The 26,731-nt window shown below is 39.0% G+C and overlaps 1 protein-coding gene across 3 annotated transcripts; it reads right to left on the bottom strand.

The window, feature by feature from the left end:
• Positions 1–895: 895 nt before the first annotated feature.
• On the bottom strand, positions 896–26,731 carry dyrk1aa (dual-specificity tyrosine-(Y)-phosphorylation regulated kinase 1A, a). Of its 3 annotated transcripts, none has more exons than XM_028982372.1 (13): positions 26,484–26,731; positions 15,984–16,084; positions 13,627–13,693; positions 8,764–8,960; positions 8,306–8,398; positions 7,002–7,190; positions 6,534–6,681; positions 5,703–5,989; positions 5,445–5,591; positions 5,213–5,353; positions 4,823–5,126; positions 4,600–4,724; positions 896–4,398 (listed from the first exon to the last, which is right to left on the bottom strand). In XM_028982372.1, the coding sequence occupies exons 3-13, from the start codon at positions 13,634–13,636 to the stop codon at positions 3,766–3,768; spliced, it is 2,274 nt and encodes a 757-aa protein (XP_028838205.1). In that variant the 5' UTR covers positions 13,637–13,693; positions 15,984–16,084; positions 26,484–26,731; the 3' UTR covers positions 896–3,765. The 3 variants fall into 3 exon arrangements, with proteins under 3 accessions (XP_028838205.1, XP_028838204.1, XP_028838206.1); XM_028982371.1 differs by lacking the exon at positions 26,484–26,731 and adding an exon at positions 26,079–26,468; XM_028982373.1 differs by lacking the exon at positions 26,484–26,731 and adding an exon at positions 25,367–25,640.

Here is a 26,731-nt window from a genome sequence, read left to right as displayed (position 1 = left end):
TGTGAAGCCACTCATTCATTATTTTAGCTTTGTGTTTGGGGTCATTGTCTTGTTGGAAGGTAAACCTTCGGCCCAGTCTGAAGTCTTGAGCACTCTGGAGAAGGTTTTCATCCAGGATATCCCTGTACTTGGCCACATTCATCTTTCTCTCGATTGCCACCAGTCATCCTGTCCCTGCAGCTGCAAAACACCCCACAGCATGATGCTGCCACCACCATGCTTCACTGTTGGGACTGGATTTCTGCACACATACTGCTTAAAATTAAGGCCAGAAAGTTCTACATTGGTCTCATCAGAGCAGAGAATCTTATTTATTGCCATCTTGTGGTCCTTCAAATTTATTTTTTTTTTTTAAAACTCCATGCAGGCTTTCATGTGTTTTGCTCCGAGGAGAGGCTGCAGTGATGGTTGACTTTCCACAACTTTCTCCCATCTTCCAACCTCATCCCTGGAGCTCAGCCACAGTGATGTTTGGGTTCTTCTTTACCTCTCTCACCAAAGCTCTTCTCCCCAGATAGCTCAGTTTGGCTGGACCGCCAGCTCTAGGAAGGTTTCTGGTCGTCAAAAACGTTTTCCATTTAAGGATTATTACTGTGCTCTTAAGTGCAGCAGGTTTTTTTCTTTGTTAATAAATCTGCAAAAAATGACAATACTGTGTTTTTCTGTCAATATGGGGTGCTGTGTGTACATTAAGAGGGTTTGAATACTTTCTGTACCCACTGTACATGTATATAGATATTCTTGCATAACAAAAGCAATAAGAACAATAACAGTAGCAGTAACACTAGAGTTGCCTACAGGAAATTAATACTGATATCTACATATTGGAGAAACTCTGTCCATGTATGTATAAAACAGACAACGGACATAATAAAGAGAAAAGACCCAATACAAGTTAATTAACATTTTTTTATCATACATAATACCGCTTGAATATAATACAAAGGGCTTGTCCATTTCTACCTTTATGTAACATATCATATACACAGCAAGTCTTGAGATCTTACAATCTGTGGACATAGGTGCTTATCAGTTTTCCATGCTGTTCAACTTTACAGTGCATGTCAGATATCCTGTAACCAAACCATGTAGTCAAATCACACCAAACTGGCTATCGGGGAGGTGAGGCAGGGACGGGGGCGTGTGGCGGGGTCACGGGATGGAAACAAAAACCATTTTTCTTGAGTAGAGCTTTGACGGGGCTTTCATTCGAGGTTTGTTAGTGCTGCAGGTCGTGTAGGCGCCCAAGGGCCTGTAGTAGCCTGACTGGAGAAGGACCCACTTGCGGGAGCGAGTGGCAGTGAACACAAAACGTTTCCTGTAATATGCATACATAATTGCTTATGTATATGTATATAGTCATTTAAAACACTGTGATCATCCAGGTTCGTAGACATACATCCACACACTATACCCTGTCTATAATATATAAGGAATGAATATCTACTCTCCTGTATTGAATCCCTACAATTTTGCATTTTAACTGGCATTTTAACTACTTTGGCCTGGAAGCACTGTTACCCATTGACTATTACAGAAGAACTTCCACTGCATGGTCTCAATGTTGGCTTGAATGTACTCAAAATACCATTAGGAAAAAAGTAGTGAGTTCTAAACTTCCTTTATTAAAAAAATATAAATATGTACATAAATTCTATTTCAACTATTAAAATGGGGTTGAAAAGTAAACACCTGAAGCCTGTGTTTCACGGACACCTTAACTTTTAAATCTGTTGCTCTCCCACGGAATTTGCAGCTGGCCAACTTCCCTAATATCCTTGGGCAAAAGTGTGGACCTCCAGGAGGAGGGGCATGCGAGTTCCTACACGGCGCTTACTGCTCACGATTTTCTGTCCAGGCCAAAAGCCAGAGACAGAAAACCGCTTCGGACTAACAAATCAGTACCAGTGCCTCAGAACGCGTGATTTGAATTGCTTTTCTTTTTTTTTGTCTTTGAAAGATGGGCCTTTCACCGTTTAGGCCACTGCCATGAAGGCTGTGAGAGGAGCTTAAGGCAGTATTACCCAGATAGTTCAGGCACAATTAAAACAGCCTTATAATCCATGATCACAAATTGATTAATGCACATGGTCCTCTCACCTTCGATTAAATAAAAACTGAATAAGTCAAAATTAAAAAAAATAAAATAAAAGATCTTGAGATACCAGCTACCAATATCCTGATACTCCGGAACCCGCAGAGTAACAACCAGTATCTGCATCAACTGTCCCTCAAACTTGTACAACAAGAAAGAAAATTTACTGATGAGAAATTGTTCTGTTCTGTTTCTTTTGTTTTGTCTTTTTTTTTTTTTTTTTTTTTTTTAACTTTTTTTTTTTTATGGAAAAGGTACAACCAATTCTGCCCAGGGTACAGCTAACAGTAAATGTATTGAGTTAAACAACAGTTCCAGTTTTGCTAAAGCAATAGATACAGCCATTTTACTGACATTTAAAAAAGGTCTTAATACACCTTGTGTCAAAGTGCAGAACTGCTACATTATTGGTTACAGACATCTATGTGCTATAAAAAAAAAACAAAAAAAAACAGCTTTGGTACAATAAATTATCAAAAGGAAAAACAAAAAATCTTGTAAAATTCACAGCATAATTGTGAGGCAAACAAAACAAGAAGAAAAAAGGTCACATCAAATTCTGCATGTTTTCATTTCAAGAGGAACAGAGGACATCTGTGCAGAAGCTCTGTTGAAGGAACCACATGCTGAAGAATAAAAGCAAAGGAAAGGAACAAAGTAAAAAGCAGAAAAATGGGAGCAGTTGTAGCTAATTCCATCCACCTTGCAATAATACTTCTCTTAACTTACAAGAACTGGCAAAACGCAGGGGCTTTGCAAGTCAAAGATATTTAATAAAGAAAGGCCTCAAAAATTACCATGTTCAAACACCATTTTCTAGTTTACCTTGTTAGGAATTAAGGGTAATCCAGACATGAAAAATACAGGAAAAGCTATTTTTCATTTAAAAAAATAAAAAATAAAACACATACTGCTTCTTTTCCAATTGAAGTCCAAGAAATAAGGCCAGAAAGGTTCCTGTTTGAAAAAGGAAAAAAAATTCAACCATTTCTCCGAGGTTGAGCCAGAGCCTAACTTTGTGGTGGCTGCTTTGACGGACTTCCCCAAGGCTCGCTCAGTGCCACATCAGCTGACGTGGGTCCCAGATTCCTGATTCCAATGGACCAGCCTGAACTACAGATTACCTCTATAGGAAGAGCAACCCAGACAATTGTCGGACCCTCACTACTAATCTCCTGTATTTATTTCAAATTTTCACACCTGGGTAGTGGAATTGCACAAAATGGGTTTAATTAATCCACCCAAGACAGTGGGGAAAGAATTTCTAAAACTGAGACATGTTAGGATATTGCAGCATTACAGAACCAACATCGATCAAAATATGCTCATACTACTTTTCAAACCGTCAAGGAAAATCTCATAGCTGAAATGAACAAGTAAATGATCAACTTAAAATGTTGTGCATAAGAACGGATAAAAACATTGAAAAGTATATGATACTGCTTTCATATTTAAATTTAAGCCTTCATAAAGGAAATTCATAAAATCACGTATTAAAAAGTGTGGTGGGGGAGGGAGGGGGGGTGTCAGCGAGGACTCTGCACTGTGGTAGCGGTTCAGTGATAATCTCCCTTCTAATTTAAGCAGCTTTTTGTTCTCTATGCACGTTTTTTGTTTTTGAAAATACCACTTTAAAAAACACACACAGAAAAAAACATTCTTAGTATAAGTCACGAACTAGCAACAGAACTCTGCTGAACACAGACTCCTGCCATAGGAGACTCCTCCCTGTCAATGCCTTGTCTCATGCCCATGTGACCCTCCGTTATATAGTGACCAGGCCCCGTGTTCGTGGCAATAGGGTACGCTGGATGTCCTGCTATGCCAGTCTCTTGGCGGGGATTCGAGAAGGCACCCAATCCCATGTTCATACTGCCATTCTGGCCAAAGTCCAAGGCATTGGCAGCAACTGGGCGGTTCTGGTAGGCCGAATGGCCATGGTTACCAGTGGAGGAGGAAGATGTGGAGGAAGAGGAGGCAGAGGAAGACAGGGAGGTCATGGACAGGTGGCTGTGCACCACCTCCATGGAATCCTGCGTGGAGGCGCTATTTGTGGGAGAGTTGTAGAGCCGAGGCCGGGGTCGTACTGGTAAGCCTTGTGCGTGGTGGTGGTGGTGGTGGTGATGATGGTGGTGGTGGTGTGGTGGATGAGAGCTGTTGCTTGCTATTGAGTGTAAAGCCTTCTGGGGCTGTTGGGGAGGCACATGAAAGGTGGTCTCCTGGACAGGGTGAGTCTCTACAGTGACCTGCTGTGGTCCGTCACTACCAACCCAGGATCCAGGTGGAGGAAACTGTTGTCTTACCTGCATGATATAAAAAAAAAAATATATATATATATATATATATATATATATATATATATAATAAATCGCTAAAACAAAACTCACGACTTTTTGTTTAAAGCCGTAATGTTTCTGAAACATGTTACCGTAATTAAATACACTAGTAAAAAATCTGAAGTATTATTCTTCGAGTAGCAGTATGTATCTGCTGCTGCTAGTCACCTGTGGGCACAGGCTGTCGCAGTCCATGGCCTGCACCGCAGCACTAAAATGACCTCCGCTGTGCCGGTGTTGATGTGTGGGGTCTGACCTCGCTCTTCCACTCGTGCTCGTCCCAGATGATCCTCCTGGGAACAAATACGGTAGGGGTCAAAAGGTCATACTTGGGGAAAAAGCTGCGGATATTAATAATGTTTAAAATGACCAGGTGAAGAGGCGAGCGCACCTGAACTGGAGGAAGTGCTGGATGTGGTTCCAGAAGACTGCGACTGTTCCAATGCTGGACTTGTGGACACACTGCTACTGGTATTAGTGCCTTCATCTGCGGTCTTCTTGAAGAAGCTATGCTGCAGAGCGTAGTAGGGCTGAATACGACCCTTGGGGTCATAGTCCAACATTCGAAGGATGAGGTCCTTGAACTTCAAGTAGTCAGCTACTGCATGGCCCGACTCCCCAGCTCGTCGCCCTCCAGGACCTCCAGTCTCAACACCGAGGATGCTGTGCAGCTTTCGAGTTCCTGGCGGTTTGTACTGTTTAAAAACAGGAAGAAGGTTTAAAAAAGAAACATTTAATTTGTAGAATACATCAAACGCTGAATCCAACATCTGTAACTAACTCTTTTGCCATCTTTGGTCTTCTTTGTAGTCCACGTGCTATCAGGCAATTTTTCAAAAAACTTCCTTGCTTTAGGGGCCTGATCCAATATGTGATTGGAAGGGATGCCCAGGACTTCAACAATCTTGTTCATTTGATCCACCTAGACCGACAAAACTTCAGATTAGTTCACAGAAAACCACTTACACATCTGATCAAACACATGAAACACATCTGCAGTGGAGGAAACATGCCTCATTCGCTCCACTGAAGAGAGGCTCTCCGGTATGCATCTCCACCAGTATACAACCCAGAGACCACATGTCAATGGCCAGGTCATAAGGCATTCCCAGCAGAACTTCAGGGGACCGGTAGAAGCGACTCTGAATATATTGATATATCTATTTAAAAAAAAAAAAAGCATTGAAGAATTTCATTATCTCACCACGTGACAAAGCAAGCCTACAGCAGTCATGCAAGAAATATGTACAAATAAAATCCCTGCAACACACCCTCTGTCCAAGCTGACATGAGCTCCCAAAGTCCACGATTTTGATGGCGCTTCTCTTAGGGTTGCACAAGAGGATGTTCTCCGGCTTTAGGTCACAGTGGATGATGCTGAGCTCTGGCGTAGCAAGGAACAGAAGTGCAGTGCACATCTGCTGGGCAAACTTGCGGGTCAAGTTCAGAGAGACACCCCGGAAATTTGTGTTCCGAAGCAAGTCGTAGAGGTTGTAGGACAGCATTTCAAAGACTAAGCAGAGGTGATTCCGAAACATGAAGTGGCGCTTTAGGTGAACTGTACAAAAGGAACAAAAAGAAGAGAACATAGAATATAAGGTGCTTTTACATTTCTGCTGCCATTTTACACTGAAAAACAACACAATGGCAGTGTTCATGAAAGTTCTTTTGGGCACTGATCATTTCAGATCATCATTTTCCAGCTAATGTGTGATTAATTTGTTTCTCAGGAGCTCATTAAAATGTATACTCTGTCCCAAATTCCATTTAGCAAATATTAAAAGTAAAACTCTTGGCTTGAAATAAAATTATAGAGTACTTTGAAATGTTTAAATGTTGGGAAAAATACATTTCATGTTTAATAAAAGCCACCATCAGAACAATGTATACATTTAAACCTCTTATTTTTAATCTGTTAAATGTATTGTTTTTTTGGGGACAGCTGGAATTTTAACAGTTTCTCTGTCCAGAGGACAGCAGAACTGGGCTTTAAGGTTTTGCTATCAGACCATTACACCAGCATGTAATTAATTAATAGGATTTTATGACTTTCACACACAATCTGCACATAATGACATAAGGAAGCAAGATCCCATCATTACCAATGTAGTACTTCATCTCTGTGTCATGCTTGTTCATGAGCTCAAGGAGTCGCACTTCAATCTGGGCTTGATTTAGAAAAGCCTTCTTGTTCTTGATTATCTTAATTGCCACCCACTCCTGTTCAACTCGGTCATAAGCTTTAACAACCTATAAAGAGAGGGTCGGAGGGGAGGGGAGGGGAGGGGAGGGAGAGAGAGAGAGAGAGAGAGAGAGAGAGAGAGAGAGAGAGGGAGAGGGAGAGGGAGAGGGAGAGGGAGAGGGAGAGGGAGAGGGAGAGGGAGAGGGAGAGGGAGAGAGAGAGAGAGAGAGAGAGAGAGAGAGAGAGGGAGAGACAGAAAAATATATACACCAGACGAAATCAAATAAACATGCTCAAAAAGAGTCTCAGAAGGAAGACTAACCACAGATTTAAAGTGTCTCATTTGCAAAAGAAGACAGATGAAACACATACACAAACACACACCTACCTGTCCAAAAGACCCTTTGCCGATTAATGAATCAATTTCATATCGGTCCATCCACTTCTCCCCATTTTTCACAATGTAATCGTAGTTATCATCATCATATCCATCATTGTAGAGTTTTCTCTCCTTCTTGTTGCTTGAGTCCTCACCTTGACCCTGTTGATGTCGGCGTTTCTTTTTTGCATAGTACACCTGAAAGGAAAAACACTCAACATTTGAATCTTATTGATCAGTGATGTAATGTCTATTAATGTGGATTCGCAGGCAGAGGTGGGTAGTAATGAGTATTTTTGTAACTTGAGTACATTTGTGAATAGGAAACTGTACTTTTACTTCACTACATTGGGTAACACTTGACTCGTTACTTTTTAAAACATTAACATAGCAAATACATAGCAACATAGCAAAATAATCACATGACATCATTTCACCAATCAGACGTAGCCATGCAGTCACAGTCACATGACCACACACAAACTGGGGCAGTAAGAACGGCTCAAACTTCACACAGGACAGACACGGAATAAAGAATGGCAGATGCGACTGTCTTCAGTGCTAAAACCAAAGGTTACAGAACGAATACAGAATCCCAGTCGCTTAACATTAACATTTTGTTAAAGGCTGCCTGGAGAGCTGCTTGGATTGAAAAGTTTCCTGACTAAAGCTTTTCGCTACCAGATGTAACTTGACCACAACACCAAAAACTCTACAGTAAAGCAGTCAAAGCACATCCTCAACACAAACAAATCATTTTAAAAAAAGCAATCTTTACTGCAATTGTTGTGTTTCATATTAATGGATATTCCATTAATGTTTACATCTAATTAACCATTTTTCTATCATTTTGGACATTTTAATGAATAAAAATCATCATGTTTATGACAAAATATCCTTAATTATGTAGTGACAAAAGTGATAAATAATCAATATTTAAAATTGTAAAAAAAAAAATTTTTTTACTTAACTTGTCTAAAGTTACATGTGCGTATGCAATTTTGTTTTTATCACCTTCATTAAAAAAATACTGGAAATTTTTGAAAAAAAGATTTTGAATGTGCTTTATAAGAAATTACCAAAATTGACTAATTGTTCAGACAAATAAAATAAAAATGAAGCAGACATCATGAGCAATTTTTTACAGTGATTCCGTGGTATGAAAGAGATGCAAACAAGTAGAAATCCAAACAAGTAATTGGAACAACAACCATGACTGAACAATATGGTCACAATATGGATACACTAATCTGAGATATTATATAATTCTATAAATACATGATAACATAAAAAATAGTGCAAAATGGTCCTACCTCATTGATGTGTTTGTAGGTTTTGATCAAGTCAATAGAGAGCTTCCTCAAGGGGGCTGCTGACGGGTCACGAAAACACTGGGGCATTCGTCTCTGGGAAATCACAATGTTTAACAGGAATCAACTCACAGGCTTTTAAAGCATATTGAACAGAGCAGAGGATTTACTGTGGCAGTAGATATACAGGTCACTGCAGTTTACCCATCTCTCACATAAATGTGCCATAGTTCCCACGGTCACTGAGGCACTAGGCAGGTAATCCCAGCCATATGACGCCTCGCTCTACTCAAATGTTTGGTTTAAGGTCCAATTTGAAAATCTAGGGCCCAGAGGCACATCTGAACATGAACTGACTACTGGACAGTACATATGATGTTGAACTGAAATGCAGAATATTCTAATGGTGTGGAAGCATTGAGCTGGACTTTACATGGCTAAAACAGCTGCATTCTCCATACCTGGGTAGACACGGCCTGCTGAGCCTGCTCGCTGTAAGGCAGTACTGTGACAGATGGATCAGTAGTCTGCTGGTGGCAGTCACTGTACTGCTGGTGCGAATGAGGCATCTGAGCAGCCATATGAAGTCCAGAAGCATGGAAAGAAAAAGTGGGTGCGAGTCGGACAGATGAAGGTTTGCATGCTGAAGTCTCTCCTCCTAGGACACACACACACAAAAAACATCATGATGAACTTTTTGAACCTGACAATGCACCCTACCTCACTCGTCAGTGGTCCATGACCTGGTGACACAGTAAGGATTTAAAAAAGGGCTACAATGAAACACAGAGATAAGGGGAGGAGAGAGAAAAAGAAAAAAAGCCTTAATAGCGGCTGCCAGTAAGACCATCAGTCTGAGGCTATTTATGACTCTGCTGCATAAACGCTAGCCTCCACACTGTGGAGCCCAACACATGTGCCCTTCCATTCACCTCCATTTACTGAAGACTGGGAAACTGCTGTGTCACTTAAAGCGCTGTGTGTCCACATTCTGGCAATCAAGCCACAGGATGACGGAAAAAGATCTCGCCATTAAAGAGCAACAGGAACAAAATCCTACTCAGTTACTGAAGTAATTTAGTTAGCGTGCAGTTTAGTGAGCATTGAAATCTATGGCACAACAATTCATATCTATTTAATAATTTCAAAAGGAACTTGTGTAGGTGCAGAAGTACAGACCATAAAACACCACAGAAACCTAAACCAGGAAGCCATTTTTCATAGGAACAGTAGAAACATTTAGTGAATTAAAGGTTCAACCAATTAAAGATGGTTTACATATTCATTCCATACCACCATACCATTAAACACAATATTGGAAGGGATAGTGGTGGCCTAGCGGGTAAGGAAGTTGGCGGGATTGTGGCACTAATGCGCCACTGAGCAAAGCACCGTCCCCACACTTCTCACCGGGCACCTTTCATGGCTGCCCACTGCTCCCCAATGGTGATGGGTTAAACGCAGAGGACACATTTCATTGTGTCCACCATGTGCTGTGCTGCAGTGTTTCACACTGACAAATCACTTCACTTTGAAAATCTGAAAAAATCTTTTTTTATGTGAAATGGCAAATAATTGCATTTTCACTGGGTAACACATGAAAATCAGACCATTAAAATATATTACTGGTAACCAAAGTATATTTAGCAACCCATTTGAAATTTAACTACAATGCTCAAAAAAATAAAGGGAAAACTTAAACAACACAATGTAACTCCAAGTCAATCACACTTCTGTGAAATCAAACTGTCCACTTAGGAAGCAACACTGACAAGCAATTTGACATGCTGTTGTACAAATGGAATAGACAACAGGTGGAAATTACAGGCAATTAGCAAGACGTCCCCAATAAAGGCGTGGTCCTGCAGGTGGTGAATACAGACCACTTCTCAGTTCCTTTCTGGCTGATGTTTTGGTCATTTTTGAATACTGGTGGTGCTTTAACTCTAGTTGTATCATGAGACGGAGTCTAGAACCCACACAAGTGGCTCAGGTAGCGCAGCTCATCCAGGATGGCACGCCAATGTGAGCTGTGGCAAGAAGGTTTGCTGTTTTTGTCAGTGCAGTATCCAGTGCATGGAGGCGCTACCGGGAGACAGGCCAGTACATCAGTAGAGGAGGCCGGAGGAGGGCACCAACCCAGCAGCAGTAGGACCACTACCGTCGCCTTTGACGTCCACAGGTGGGGGTTGTGCCCAAGACCAAGCAGCACATTTGGCATTTGCCAGAGAACATCAAGATTGGCAAATTTGCCAGTGGTGCCCTCTCATGTCTTCACAGATGTGAAGACACCGTGAAGAACCTTCTGCTGCCTGCAACATACTCCAGCACAACCCGTTTTGGCAGTGGGTCAGTAATGGTGTGGGGTGGCATTTCTTTGTGGAGCCGCACAGCCCTCCATGTGCTCACCAGAAGTGAAAGTGAAGTGATTGTCATTGTGATGCACAGGTGCACACAACAAAATGTGTCCTCTTGGAAATCACCATTAGTGAGCAGTGGGCAGCCATGACAGGGGCCCGGGGAGCAGTGTGTGGGGACGGTGCTTTGCTCAGTGGCACCTCGGGGGATCGGGATTCGGCAACCTTCTGATTACAGGGCCGCTTCCTTAAATGCTAGGCCACCACTGCCACAGGTAGCCTGACTGGGGATCTTCAGACCATACGATGGAGCGGTTTGATTTCCATTGATTTTTGTGTGATTTTGTTGTCAGCACATTCAACTATGTATATGTAAACAACGTATTTAATAGGAATATTTCATTCATTCAGATCTAGGATGTTTTTTGGTGTAATTGAGTGCATATTATTTACACATTTTTAGGCACATCTGAAAGAAAATAAGCAAAAAATGGAAACCCAAAATTAAAGGTATCAACATGCATTAACATTTACGTGAATAAACAACCAAGCCACCAACACTGGGTAAAATAATCATCTTTATGTTATCCATGTGACGCCAAAGTTAAGGTGCACAGATTTGGGTACTCCTTGCTGGGGGATTAACAGAATGAAAAACTACACTCTCAATTACCACTTTATAGGCACAAAGCAAGGCTCCTGCAAAGCTGATTAATCTATTTATCTATCTAGTATTATTACTATAAACCTGATTTGAGATCTAGACTGTGATGACAATGATATAGCCCTGGTTCTACAACATTATTTTTTTATCATTAAAAAAAAAATTTCATCACAAATAATCAACCAAACCTAGTCCCTTATATAGCACAAATCCCAAACAGCCAAGGTGGTGCTGAGCCAAGTATAGTCCCCACACACTGCTGTTCGTTATTTGCAATGACAAATCACTTCACTTTAAAAGCATCAGTTTCTAATATCACTTTTAACCAATAATCCACATTTCATGATTTCTCCTCTTTAGAACTTTAAACCTGATTTTTTTTTTTTAGCATCAGTCATGATTGTGTAAATCCATTTTCTGGCAGAAACCTTTTCTACAGTACAGTACACATGGTCCACATAGATCAATGTATTCACAAATTGTCCACTGATAATTAATAATATCTGTTTAAGCAACCACATTAAAGGTGAAATGATCTAAGTAAGAAAAGAACAATGTTAGTGATGAAAGTGTAAATACTGAATTAAAATGACCCAGCATTATAAATATTGGTTGTTTACAGCTGCAACATAAATGTTGCCATAATAACAATTACCAGTAAAGTATTTTGTATTCAGTCATACATGTGCAGCAATAAGTGGTGACCTGTGGTCAAGCTGCAGTAATACAACTGTTGTGCTGTAATGTGACACAGTGGCACTGATGTGAGGAGCCGCCATACTCTGCTTTCAGCCTCATGCCTGTAACACCAGCTCACCAGTGGTATCCTCTGAAATAAACTGATAGAACAACTGATATACTCTAAAGTAAAACAGGTGACAGTCTTTCAATTTAGTGTAGTCTGTCTGTGTACATTGATCAATAAAGTGTCACAAGGCTTCACAATGATTAGGATTATTAAGCAAATTAAAAGAGAAATGAAATACATAAACTAATCTGTGATTTAGTGACCATTCAAATGTACCTTCCCCCAAAACCTGAAAACAGTAACTAAACAGTTAAAATTTTTTGAGGTTGCTCAAAAATGTGAATTATTATTTTAAATCAGCCTGAAGTATAGAGCCATGAAGTTTTCCTTCTCAGAAATTATTGCTTTACATATTTGTTTTAAATGTTGAAAAATATATGAATATATGGCCTTCAGTTATAAATCAAAAATGTGTTACAGAGGAAAAGGGGAAAGGAAAATGTAAAGATTCCAAATATAGAGCAGAGTAGTTACACATTTATCTAATACAGACGTAATGGTAATACAAGTATAACCCCAATGAAAGCAATTTATTGTGCAGGAATGAAATATAGTTTAAGTAAATAATTCAAAGCTTCAAACAATTGATTCAGTTTGACCTTCTCAGTTCTATTTTGAAATCTTAGACTGTCTGTAGTGAATGGGAATTCTGCAGATCATTAAGTACCCATTTATCAACGTCTCTCACCAGGCAACACAATGCAGCAGAACTACACAGAGAAACCACCCTTCTGAACCCCAGCAACAGTGCCTAATTAGCATAGCCTACCACTAGGATGATGCTGCGAGATTGGCTTTTGCTTTACTTGCTCCAACCAATCAGAGGCAGGTATGCAAATAACCCACTTTTGTTGCCAGGGCAAAGAGCCCATCTATTGTCCAATAGGAAAACAAGTAATAAACAAGAGATGAAATTGCACTTTGTCACATTTCCCAGCTCCATTTAACAGGTTATTTGCTGGTTTAAAAAAGAAAAAAAAAGAAAAAAAAAGAAAGACGACTATTAGAAATGGAGAAGTGTATTAATAATTGCACAAAGAGAACCAGCTCAAAAAATGATGCAAAAAGTGCAGCAGTTAGTGGATGAGAATGACCTAATGACCTATATAATTTCTACATTCAAGCATATCTGATAGATATGTTCCAGATTTCAGCATTACTACTATTACCAGGACAAGATCTCAGTATTGTTAAATAATTTTAAGAGTGTTTGAAATATATTAATGAGAATGTTAAACATACAAATTACTTTAAGTTGCATTTCATATTATTGAATTATTGACCAGCCTTTTCCAAAATCTCAATTCTTCAAAATCAAGACCTAGAGGCATTAGCACGTATTAGCACTAATGAAAAGATGATAAATGTGAAAGGAAAAAAAAAAAAAAAAAAAGTTTACCAAAGAAACATGTTTTATTTATTGTAGCCTTTCAATAACAATTTGGATAATCAGAACTTTTGAAGACAAAACAATATGTTAAAATTGGAAACCAACCTGTATGCATCGTCGTCTGGTCAATCTCATATCATCCTGGAAGGAGAGTCCAGCAGCAAACCACAGCCTAATAGGAAAAAGGCACAGAAAAGCCATGTTTACATAAACTTTTACGATTCACTCTCTAATTAGTAAATCAGACGTTTATCCACCTTTCTGTGGTGTATGGAAATTGAAGTAGCCTTCTATGACACCACATTTACAGGCACAAAGCTGTACTATAATCAGACTGGTGAAAGCATATTATAAAAAAATACTTTATTAATCATTTTTACTATTACCTGAAGATATAATACCTAGATTAGCTTGGGTTCCAGCAAAGGAACTGCCAAACTGATATGGCCCAGTTTCAAGTTATTTTATTTAGTCCATTTCCATTTGATGAAGAGATTAGTATGAAATTTTCACTTTACCACAAGTGATTATTTCTAATGCAATGTCAATGCTCTAACCCTCTGGATAAAAGTAAATGAGACTATGTTCACTGTGCAAAGATGAAATGTCTTTGCGCACAAATATTTTCACATGCACATATAAAACTATCAATATTGCATTTTTCGTTAATGCTTTTTGAGCGCTTTTATCATATTAGTAATTAAAATAGGAAGATACTATCAACACAATATCTGAATTGCTGCTGCCTGTCTGAAAGTGTGCAATGCTCTCACTAGTTACTAGCAAATTTGTGGAAATGAGAACTATTTTTCGCTGTAATCAACCAATTTTTTCAATACCAACTAGAACGTACTCTTGAATGTGACCAAAATTAAACTTCAAAAGACAAATCCACACACAGACACCAGTCTAATTGCATAAGGTCTGGTTCGAAAGTGCGACCCAAGATGCAACCCAAGAACTGAGGTGCAGTGGCTCTAATAATTTTACCCTTTGATGTTTCCATTTGACATATAGCACTATAACACATGTAATCATGAATTTATTTTTCTGTTTGAAATAAAATGAATGTGGGCTATACAGTGGCATAATTAAGCAAAAGGTTCAGAGGGAACACTCAGAATAATATCTTGATCCCATGTAAACTTACTACAGTAGTTAATTATGTTGGCACCACAAAATGCCAGCACGCTCATTGATGTGTCTAACATAAGCATCATTGTCACCACTTTTGGCCAAAACATTTGTAGTTTCATTACAGTTCTTAATTTATTACAAGATTCTTGTTTTGGCTTGCTGTAGAGTAATTGTGCTGTAATGCCCATAGCTGTAAAATATGCACCCTGTTCCATTTGCATTGGCATTGTTTCAATAAACATATACATTTATCACAGAAATTAAGAAAGGTATGTTCATTCAGTATATATTGTCAGCTGATTTCAATTTGCTACTATATGCCTTTCAACATTGTTCCAGAGCCCTAGATTTGTCTTTGACTGTTGATTCTCTACATTGTCTTGATCCTGGTGGTAGTAGCCTAGTGGGTAACACACTCGCCTATGAGCCAGAAGACCTGGGTTCAAATCCCGCTTACTACCATTGTGTCCCTGAGCAAGACACTTAACCCCAAGTTGCTCCAGGGGGGGACTGTCCTTGTAAATACTGATTGTAAGTCGCTCTGGATAAGGGCGTCTGATAAATGCCATAAAGGCATAATTTCTGTTGTGATGCAGGATATTGACATTGATCTGCTGAAAGATGTCATGCAGCAGAAGAACAAACTTGAATACATTGTAAAACGTTTACAGTACCTTGAAATATACAGTCTAGATTTTGACTTGTGAAGCTATTGGTTAAATTAAAAAAAAAAAGTTTAAAATCCTAAAAATTATTATCTACATAGAGAGGTCATTCACGTAGGAAGACATAAAGAAGACCCGGGAGTAAGCAGCTAAATCGTATCCCAAACCTCAGCAACTGGTCTTCTCAGATCAAGACCTTTAACAAGTTTGTAAGCTGTGAAGTTGTGAACCATTTTGGAAATAAAATACAGTAATAATTGCATACAAATAAAATGTACAAATAATTACATATTAATACTGCTTCGCATTCATGGAGGTGTTACTGCACTGAGACAGCAACTTAAAAACAGTAATAGCATAATATACATGGCATAATAGCAAAATATACAGTACGTATCAAAAATGATTTATTTCCTGTGAGACTATACAATATTAAAACCTCTTCCCTCTTACAATCTCACTTTGAAGTAAAAAATTAACGGGGAGTAATTGGGATTTCCTAATGTCAGTGAATTCAACAATAAGCATGAACAACTTTTCTTATATTATTGTGATAGCTCAAAAACTGATAATCTCTGTGTTAATTGTTGTGAACCAGACCAAAAAAAATGACCATGTTCTTATATCATGTGTATTAGAGATAAATGAGCATTGGCATACCTAAACCAGCTTGCAAGTGGTATCCAGGTGAAAATAACCCTGGCTTGACCGCAGTTGGATGGTTTAATACGTCTACTTCCAGCACAATCATTGGTGTAGGTCTGCAATAAGAAAGAAACTATTAAAAATAAAATCGACAAAGACCGCATTAATAGGAATGAAAACACACCGGTAAACACTTTTATTCCCCGCTAACCCAAGTAACACTACACACTACCAGTAACATAATATATCTCAATTATGATTATGAAAAGTAAAATAAATTTTGGTATAAGGATTAGCAGCATTGATTTAATTTGTATTTCTGCATATTGGTCAGACAATTTATAGAGGTAATTTTAAGTCAGCAACTTTTTCAACAACTTAACTGTGGAAATAATGAGACTGGTCACGCCAAAAAAAAAAAAAAAAAAAAATCAGAAATGGTTTGAAAGAGACCAGAGATCAAGTGTTCACTTGGTCACTAAATTCCAAAGTGTGAATTCAACCCAATAGAGTATTTTTGAAATGGCGGGGTCTATAGGAGGCACCATCTCACAACAAGGATCAGCTACCAGATTCCAGAAAACACCTTCAGAGGTCAGATGTGTGCCTCCAAAATGCTAGTATGACTTCAAACCTGCAGCATTAATTTCTACAATCAATATCATCTTGTTGTTCAAGAACCCATGTATACCTCTAAATTATAGTAAACAGTGATGAAAGATCATTCTTTTGCAATTGCAGAATCACACAGTGAACATAAACATAAATGAACATAATATAAATGTAAAATAATGTAGCTGCTGTATATTAAGAAAATTATTATGAGGACCACACATGCTAGAAAGGTTTTTATTTTCAGCTATTGGTATTCAGCGCAAAATATAAATATTTTCTATGTAGTGTAACCCGGTCAATCATAGAGGCTACTAATGGCTGTATAAAAATAAATAAATAAATAAAAATCCTATCTCTGAACTGTGAAGATATGAAGCGTATAATACAATAAAATCACACAATTAAGAATCCTATTTTACTCAATTCAATCCAAACTTTATTTGGGGTCAAAAACTACAGTGGTCAAATGCCCTCTTACTATAGCACTGTTAATGGGTCCAACCGTTCTACTTCAGGCCTAGTATGAATGTTTAGTCATAGCAGTCATAAACAATAGTAAGTGAAAGAGTTATTTTTGTCATTGTGATACACAGCACAGAATGCTTAAATTCACACCATCAAACTGGTATACCTCCTACAGAGTTTCCTACCCAGACATCCTAAGATTTAGCATTTAGACGGACTGCCAATGATAATAAATATATGTATAATCCAAATTTAACTCTGCATCCAGGGTCCTAATTTTAATTCACAACCGCATGAAGTGAAGCGCTACCCTGTAGGCCCATGTGAAGTATCTGAGGGCATACAAAACCCCTTATCCACAACACATGGGGGTTTGGTTAAATGCAGCACAGCACAGAGGGAGGCAGTGTTGCCAGATACTGCCAAACTAGTGCCAAAAATAAATAAATAAAATACATACATACATCTACAATAAGGCACAAGACAGCATAGTGAAGACGGCGCAAAGGATCATTGGCACACCACTTTCTGCAATAAAGGACATTTACACCACGCGCTGTCTCAGACATCGCCCTCAGACACTGTCCTTTTTCACTTTTCTGCCATCTGGCAGGGGACTCAAGACAAGACAAGACAACACACTCACACTCACACACACACACACACACAGCATGATTTAGGAACAGTTTTTATCCCAGTGCTGTATGACTATTTAACACAGTAATAAGGACAGCTTTTCTTTCTCTTTTCAAGGCAATAAAAGATTCTGTCACATGTGGTAGCACTTTACATGGCACGGACACTTTACATAATGTAACTTACATACTTATGTTAACTTTTATTTACTTATTTAAATAGATATTTATTGATTTCATACTGGCTGTTGAAAGATAAAACCTGTGACTGGTATTGTTGCACTAGTATGTCTTGCGTGTCCAGTTTGAACAACTTTACTTGAAATTAATACAAAAGTCCTCTTTTTGATCTTTCTAATCAGCACTGCATTTTTAGTGCTTATTTTATTTTTATTCATACTCATAAATGTATGTCTTACCCTCTGCGCAGTTGAAGCATAAGCAATTTCCCTCAAGATTAATTAAGTTTTCTGATTCTAATGTGTTTCTGAAAAGTCTCCTTGCTCAGATGACCATGTGATAGTCTTTTTTCTGTTGATGGTCCAGTGCTGGGTACTTTATTTATCCAGTGCACGGGAGATTTTATTCTATTTAAAGAACATTAAAAAAAATAAAAATTAATAGGCGTAAACATAAGGTGTACCGATACACACTTTCAAAAAGTCCAAAGGATTCACTACTCCTTTTGAGTGTTGCATATTGATCATATCTGGCACTTTTAAGTGTATTCTTATCTGTAAAATTTCACCCTTGCCAGTGAAATTTTGCACTTTATGGACAACCTCAACTTCAAGCAACTATTCTCTCTACGAGCAGTATTTGAGTGTACATGAAATTAGCTCAATTCTGTAGTAATCACGAACCAAAAAAAAAAAAAAAAAAAAATTCATAAAACTGGTTTTAGATCAAGAAAAATTAGAGGCCACACATGAAAATACGGATATGTGAAGTATATAATAACTAAAAGAACAGATCCGTTTTGCAAAAACATTTGTGCCTAATGCAAGGTGGAAAAACCAGTGCATATTTTATAGCTGAGGCAAAACTGGAGAGGACCAACTATAAATGCTGATGGGATTCAACATGTTCGCTAATGCGTTGTGATATATGTTTTTCAGTGGGGGTGTGTATTGGCCAGGATTTCACAATACGTATACTTATCATGATATGATTATATTGTGAAACTGTACATATTGCAATATTCAACAGTTGTCTTAAAATGTAAAAACAGAGCTGATACTGTGAACAATCTGTGTGGATTACATAAGCAATAGTACTGTTTAAAAATGTGTGGTCACAATGACATTTGGAACATGTTGAAAAATTAACATGTTAACATTCTAATGCTAGCATGCAAACATCAAAAATGCTAATGGGGGCATGACCACGATGAGTCACGTTAAATTTAGTGATGTTTGGGACATGTCAATTATCCAGTTGGAAGACTGAATATATGACAATTGTTGCTTTGTAAAATGAATGCGTTTCAATGGGAAGATGGGAGATGAAAAGGAGAAGTGGCGGTAAGGGGGATGAGTGGAATGAGGTTAAATGTGATTGAACTGGTTAAATGCATGTGAAATATGTGGTGGTTGAAAGAATGAAAACATTACCATTGTTGCTCTGTAAAATGCATGGGGGTAAATTTGGAAGATAATTATTGAAAGTGTGACCACTTTGCTCTGTAAAAAGAATGACACTGAATGGAAGGATGTAGTGATTAAAAAAGTGATAAAGATGGGTGGTAGTAGCCTAGTGGGTAACACACTCGCCTATGAACCAGAATAGTAGTAATCCCACTTACTACTATTGTGTCCCTGAGCAAGACACTTAACCCTAAATTGCTCCAGGGAGACTATCCCTGTAACTACTGATTGTAAGTCGCTCTGGATAAGGGCGTCTGATAAATAATGTAAATGAGTGGGGGTGAAATGTTAAGTCAATGGGAAAAATTGGTCAAAAAAGTGGCATGCGAGCAATCACAGGTCACTTAAAAAAGTAACATACACTATTGTATATATACTCTTACACATTGGGTATGGTTCAGACAAATGTGTAATGTCTAGAGGTTGTGCAATAAAAACTGTAGGAGAAGATACAGTGAGGGGGAAAAAAAAAAAAAAAAAAAAAAGTATATTAAAAAAAATTTCCAAGCCAAAATAAATATAGTGATATATTGCTATATCTGTATTTTCTAACATGCCTATTCCTCAGAGTAACTGTATAAAGACATTCTCTTACTTCATTTTGGGAAGATGAAATGAAAAAGTAAAAAATAAATAAAAAGTGCACACTACAGAATAACTTGGCTATTTTTGGATCATTATTTGATTTTGACAGTTAAACATGGGATGTAACGATGCAGTGTAACTGGCAGTTTTGACTGTTCCCTGCGTATTGTGTCTGCTGGGTAGCATCACGCAAGTTACAGCCTTCTTTCACAAAAGCAATAGTTAATAAATGTTTAAAGAATAATAAATACATAAAAAAACAGCTAGACATTCAATACTTACAGGATATTATACTAGAAGAGATTTTATTTTTGAGTAACCATTTATTTGTTGTTTTACTATTTGTTCTGCACCACATTCTGCAAAAAAAATTGGGGAAATTTGTGAGGAAAACCGTATAGCGAAAATCCCACAAGTTGAGAGCATCATTACATACTTATTTAAATTTTGGTGCATTAATTGCAGATACTGGGTTGGGAACAAATTGCCTATACACTTATTTCTGTCAGAATTCACTTACATGCTCTGTTATTTGAAAACATTGTCAGTTTTCTCTGCATTGGGTGTTAAACCTGGCTGACTAAAATCAATTCAGGATGACTTCAGCGTGTCAGTAAAGCTTGTAAAGCTACTCATGGCCCAGCAATGTACACGTTCTGTGCTACAAGTGGTTCATTTTATCATATAGGTTCATTTGAGCATGACCTAAAATGTACAGATTGTGAAGGACAGTATGGCCAAATACAGAACCACAAACAATTGTTCATGACAGGCCAATTTAAGTTATGACAACTTCTACTCAATTAAAGCCAATGTCAGCAAAAATAATATTAAGAGAATTAAGACAGTGAGTACCTCATGCAAAAATTGGGCTAATTTGCAGCTACATTAATTCACTATACTTAGTTATATTAATATCTCTGAATTCAAAAGATATCTTGGACACAACACCAATTTTCTTCATTTCAGTTAATATTTGTTTTTAAACTACATTTTCACAATTAAGCCCATTTTATCAGCACTTTTCTCTGAATTGCAAAGTTTTGTCATTTAACTTTTCACAGGTCAACGACATCAAATTGCTAATTGTCGTAAACAATACTCCATGCAATATATCTTCAGATGGAAGATTTCTTGGGGTTTTCTGTCTTAACATTACAGCGGGGTTCAAATAAGGGCTTTAAGTAGAGCATTGCCTAACTCTCCATTTCTTCCTTTGGAGACATTCCTTGGTATATTTGCTGGTTTGCTCAGGATTGTTATCCTGTGGAAAGGACCACCTTCAGTTCAACTCTGATGCCCAGTTTAAAGTTGAATCAATGGCTACAGCCTGCCATATCTAGGCAAAAGTCACATAACAGACAAAACATCCACCATGCTTCACAATTGAATCGCTTAAAGGTTTAATGTCACTTTGTGAGGTTATTGAACATTAATAGGAGCTCCCCTAGACTGTCTACAGTCCTGCAGTGGCTAGAAATGGTGATAGGTGTAAAGATGAAAGGTTACATGACATCCTGTCTGCGCTTAACATTGAGTATGGTGAAGATGTAATTTCTGTCAATGCCTGGGGTGGTAGTAGCCAAGTGGGTAACACACTCGCCTATGAACCAGAAGACCCAGGTTCAAATCCCACTTAATTCCATTGTGTCCCTGAGCAAGACACTTAACCCTATGTGTCTCCAGGGGGAGTTGTCCCTGTAACTACTGATTGTAAGCTCTGGCAAAAACAATTTCATGCCAGGGAACCTTTAAAGTCCTTTACCTGTCAAATCAATATTGGTACATTTAATTAGCTGTACAAAAAAAAAAAAAAAAAAACACTTATGAATGTTATCTACTTACAATTTTAGTAGACAATGGCATTTGTAATTTAAAATGCAATAGCATGATCTATAAAATTGTAAGTGGATAACATTAGAAATTATAATGTGTACCACTGAAACCTGACAAACCCATTTCTAAATCATTATGATCATATATTTAACAAATATCAACAGGTGAAAAGAAAATCACCTGACAGGTTACTCTTTCATGATGTTGACAACCTATGAACATTGAACCATTGCAGAGAATTGTCACAAAACATGTCTCCCAAAAACTATTAATTAATGACTATTGTAATTAAACAAACACAAATTCCAGTTTAAAATTAATTCATGATTTATCCCTATTCTCATGAATGTATGATATATTTTGTAGTATACAATACTATATATTTTTCATTGTGTTTTATACTAAGTCATATCCTTAATACCCTCCTGAAACCTTGCACTGATGCATGATTTGATCCAGCAACTCACTGCTTTGTATTAATTAATGAGTTATATGGGTGTGTAAGAAAACAAAAAAAAAAAAGTTATTTTGTCATTGTGATACACAGCATAGCGCAGCACAACGAAATTTAACCATCACCTTTAGTGAGCAGTGGACAGCCACGACCGGCGCCCGGGGGAGCAGTGTGTGGGGACGGTGCTTTGATCAAAAGGGACTTCAGTGGCACCTTGGCGGCTCAGGATTTGAACCCAAAACCCTAAGAGTCTGCTTCCCTACCCACTAGGCCACCACTGATACATGTAACACTTTGTTTAATGGTAATGTATACATTTATTTTGAATTAATCATTTACACACAAATTAGACAGTGCTTCACTGTAATAGAAGTGGTTCAGGAATTCAGGCATAGAAAAGTTAGACGTGCCATGATCACTTAATTGTAATGGCATGACCTGTAATATTTCAGCATTGTAAATGCAGTAAAGCACTCCACAATCATATACATATTTTCCCAGAGTTTTATTTTGCGCTGCCATTTCCAAGCCTGTTGCTCCAAAGTTCTGCAGCAGCAGATATGGCTGCTTAGAAAATGTAAACAAACTAATTATCATAAACCTGACTGTCAATTTCACAGCAGAAATCATACGAATGATTATGGCTAGAATAACAAAATGCAGTGTTTGCATGGTCAAAATGAAAGTGTTCTCTGCATCTCCACAATCCAGCTAATATACTGCTAACTGTAAACAAGAAATTACAACTAAGCTCCCTTATTACTTTCAGACCTTCTGCTGATATTCAGAAGCTGAGAGAAAACAAATACTGTACATACTGATTTTGTCTTTTGTGAAACACTAATGTTTTATATAATTGGGACAGCGGTGGATTGGCAGGCAAGAAAGCGGATTTGTAACCGAAGAGTTGTGGGTTTGAATCCCGAACAGTCAATGTGCCACTGAGGTCCCCTTGATTAAGGTGTCCCCTCACACTGCTCCCCGGGTGCCTTTCATGCAGTCCACGACTAACTAAGCGTGATGGGTTAAAAGCAGAGGGCACATTTTGTTGCGTCACCGTGTATCACAATGACAAGAACAAAATGACGTTAATCTTAGAAATTAAACAAACTGTGATTTTTAAAACCAGTTCCACGGTTTTAATTCAATTCTCTTATTTTTTTCTCTGTAGCTTTTAAATAGGTTTTAGCCCTGATGGAATGCAAGCTGCCTGTACATTAAGGTCAAACTTGTGCTCTCCACTTTCCAGCAACATGGATAAAGACACATTGTTGAATGAAAAGTCTTCTGGTGTAAAACATGGTGATGCAAGTGACACTTCATACACACATCATAAACTGTCTATATTACTTTGTCAATACTTGCTGTTTGCAATGTTTGGGTCCTGTTCCTCCAAGCAGAAGAAGCCCATGGTGGAACATGAACCAAGGTGCCTATTGTGACTTTCAAAGATGCAAAATCATTAAACCTACACAAATGATGCATGTCCATAAAGATTAGCATATTTGAAAACATTTTGTTATTCAACCAATGATTCAGTGATGCACCACATTCAGGCATGCCACTGATTCAACAAGTATATCAATGCACACATTTCTTTAAAGGTCCCCTGACATTAATTTTTTTTTGCTTTTTATATCAGTCTTAGTGGTCTCCTAATACTGTATCTAAAGTCTCTTAAATTCAGCCGTGGTGCAGAATTACAGCCACTTTGATTCAGTCCCACAATGATATATCCACAGGACACGCCGTTTCGGTGTCTGTAGCTTTAAATGCTAATGAGGAGGAGAGGGGCGGGACAAGGAAGAGAGCAGCCTATAGAAGTTTAAATTACATTATCAACGCTGTTCACCAACCACACTGTTTGGCGCAGACAGGAAGTCGTCTCAGAGTACTTCCAGAAAGAATAAAATGGACCCACTGGTTCTTAGAGTCTCGCATGATGGAACTAAAAAAATAATAAATTTGTGTCATTTTTACATCCAATCACCAAGCAAGTGCAATGTTTCGCACATTTGGAAGCCATGACGGTCGGTGGAGCTAATGTTTTAGGGGAAGGGTGAGACGTTAACTGAGTGGAAAATGCATGAGAAAGGGGAGGTAACCATATGACAACATAAGGGGACAAATTCCAGATCCGACTGTCTGAGCTGCCTCTCTCTGAACGGTGAAGCAGAATGGCCAAAGCTCTCTTTACACCTATCGCCATTTCCAGCCACTGCAGGACCATAGAAAGACAGATAGGGGAACTCATATTAAAATGTTAAATCATCTCACAAAGTGACATTTTAAAAGTGTCTTTCACACTGTCTTACAATAAAAACAACTTTTAAACCTACATAGATTACCACAGCACTCATCCACCCCAGGCCCATGCAGCACTCTTAACACCAGTTTGAAAATAGGTGAGCGGGGGAAATTATGCAGGGCAGCATCCCTCTAGAACCTGTATCATGGAGTTTATGATGATTTATAACTATAAAAGACAGCTGATTCGTGCCACTGCGAATACAAGAAGAACATACGAGAACTCGGTAGGACGTTTCAAACCCCACAAGATTAAAAGCAACTCTGCTCACCAAAAAAGAAGGCGGACAAGCGAGAGCAACAGCTAATATTAGTGCGAAGGTGCGATGGGCCTGATCGTATACAACTTCATTTACTGCTACATTAGCCTGCTAGCTCGTGTACTCTCCCTCGAACTAAAAACCACAAACACGCATTGCCCAACTAGGCAACTCGGATCCCGCCGAATCTGCGGGAATAGTAATTATACACAGTTCGTACGGCGTCGTTTTCCTTAGGAAAGGCTAACATAACGAGTCTGATCCAGTCACAACCGAATTACACTTCCAGTGCTTCACAAACGAAATATCTTCCCTGGTTGCAAAACGTTCGTGTTGGCGACAATCGTTTCTAGAATATTTCTGAATAGACATTTAGATACGATGTGACTACAGATTTCGAACTGCGTATTTTTAGTTTGACGTTCGCAGTAATCATTTTAAAATGCACGGAACTATTAGAAACTATTCCCGCTAAAAACGAGAGCAGGGTCCTTCTTAAGATCGGTTGTCATTCGACCGACAGGCACGTAGATGTCTACAATACTGACAAACGTGATAAAAAAAAGACGAATAGTGTCGCTGTGAATCTATTCACCCTGTTCTATCTCCACGACGCCGAAATGGACAGATATCTTGTCTGTTTCTGCGAGCGAAATGCCATCCCGCTAGCCGCTAAACGCGGCGCATCCATACATAGCCATCTTATAAACCAGCAGACTTTCATGACTCAGAGTTGACAGACGCGGGCGCCTAGCAGAGCCGCTACCAGCCGACGTCTTCCAAAAAGGCGGCTAAGCGGTTCGGCATCAACGAGGCGCCGAGCGGCGCCGAATACGAGCGAGCGACCACGTAACGCTGGTTTACTTCGCGAAGGCGAACGCTGTCGCCGCTCACTTGTCATCCGTGTGGCCTAAACGCTACCCACGGAACGTTACCCACGGCGCCAGCTGCCCGCTTCGTAGCTGTCGCTGTGACAACTATCGGCCAAGTTTCATGTGCACTGACGCATTAATAACCCTCTCCCCGCATATAACAGGTATTACTTTCAAACGCTGGCCCGGTGCATTAGCCCACTATCACAACAGTGCAACTGTTGACCTTGTTGGCGAAGATTTGCCGAGGCGACTTTGTTTCAAGGCGCTCGGTTATTAACTTTATATATTTAGAAAGCGTGTTAACTTTGACCACGGCGAGCTAAAGAAGAAGGTTAGCCAGTGGGCTAGCGCGCTAGGTCCCTAACAACCGCCTCCACACTTGGTTTATGCAGCGGCTAACTAGCTAACCAGCTGGCTAACGCTGCGACTTACCTTTGTTTTTGCCCGCCACTCTTCCTATTCCGGAAAACGCGTCCACAATAAATCCCAGATGGCGCGAAGTAAAACGTCCAGACTCCTTAATTTGACGTCCCCGGGTATCCGAACGCGTTATCCTCGGCAATGGTGGCTTGATGTCAGTTCTGTTTTCAAATCAACAGCGCCTCTCCGTCAACTCAGCCGCGGTCAACACAAACTTACTCGGTATGCGCGCAGAAACGCGTTCGTCTCGACGCTAGCCGACAACGCGTACGCGTCCAACAACGCGCGTCCGCTCGCAACGTTCACAATCGCCATGGCCGGACGGCATGCTTCTTCAAATATCACGCGGTGCTAAAACATCTTCTTGAATAAGGATTTTTTATAACAAATTTTTACAAAATGGCGCGCGTTCCAAACCTGCGCAACGAGCCGGCCCGGTAGACTACACAGCGGCTAGTTAGCCTGCTAGCTCGCACGCTAAGGGAAACGGCAAAACAATTCGATTTGCCGCCGCTCTGTTCAATCGGCTACGTTATCGACAGTTCAGATTTTCAGTTTATATCGATGTTTATGCACACAAAATTTTACCAAGGTTCACTGTCACGTGCGTTTTAAACGAGAATTTTTACTCCGAAAGGAAGGTTCCTAAAATATTTGAAATATGA

Source organism: Denticeps clupeoides, chromosome 6 (genome assembly GCF_900700375.1).
Source record: "Denticeps clupeoides chromosome 6, fDenClu1.1, whole genome shotgun sequence".
Taxonomy (NCBI): domain Eukaryota; kingdom Metazoa; phylum Chordata; class Actinopteri; order Clupeiformes; family Denticipitidae; genus Denticeps; species Denticeps clupeoides.
Note: the sequence above shows the minus strand (reverse complement) of the source record. Positions and strands in the feature narration are given on the sequence as shown.

Coding starts and splice junctions, on each gene's coding strand:
- dyrk1aa (XM_028982372.1), bottom strand. Junction 6,682..7,001: donor GCAAAGGGTCTTTTGGACAG/GTAGGTGTGTGT, acceptor CTCTCTTTATAG/GTTGTTAAAGCTTATGACCG. Junction 5,990..6,533: donor AGAGATGAAGTACTACATTG/GTAATGATGGGA, acceptor CCTTTTGTACAG/TTCACCTAAAGCGCCACTTC.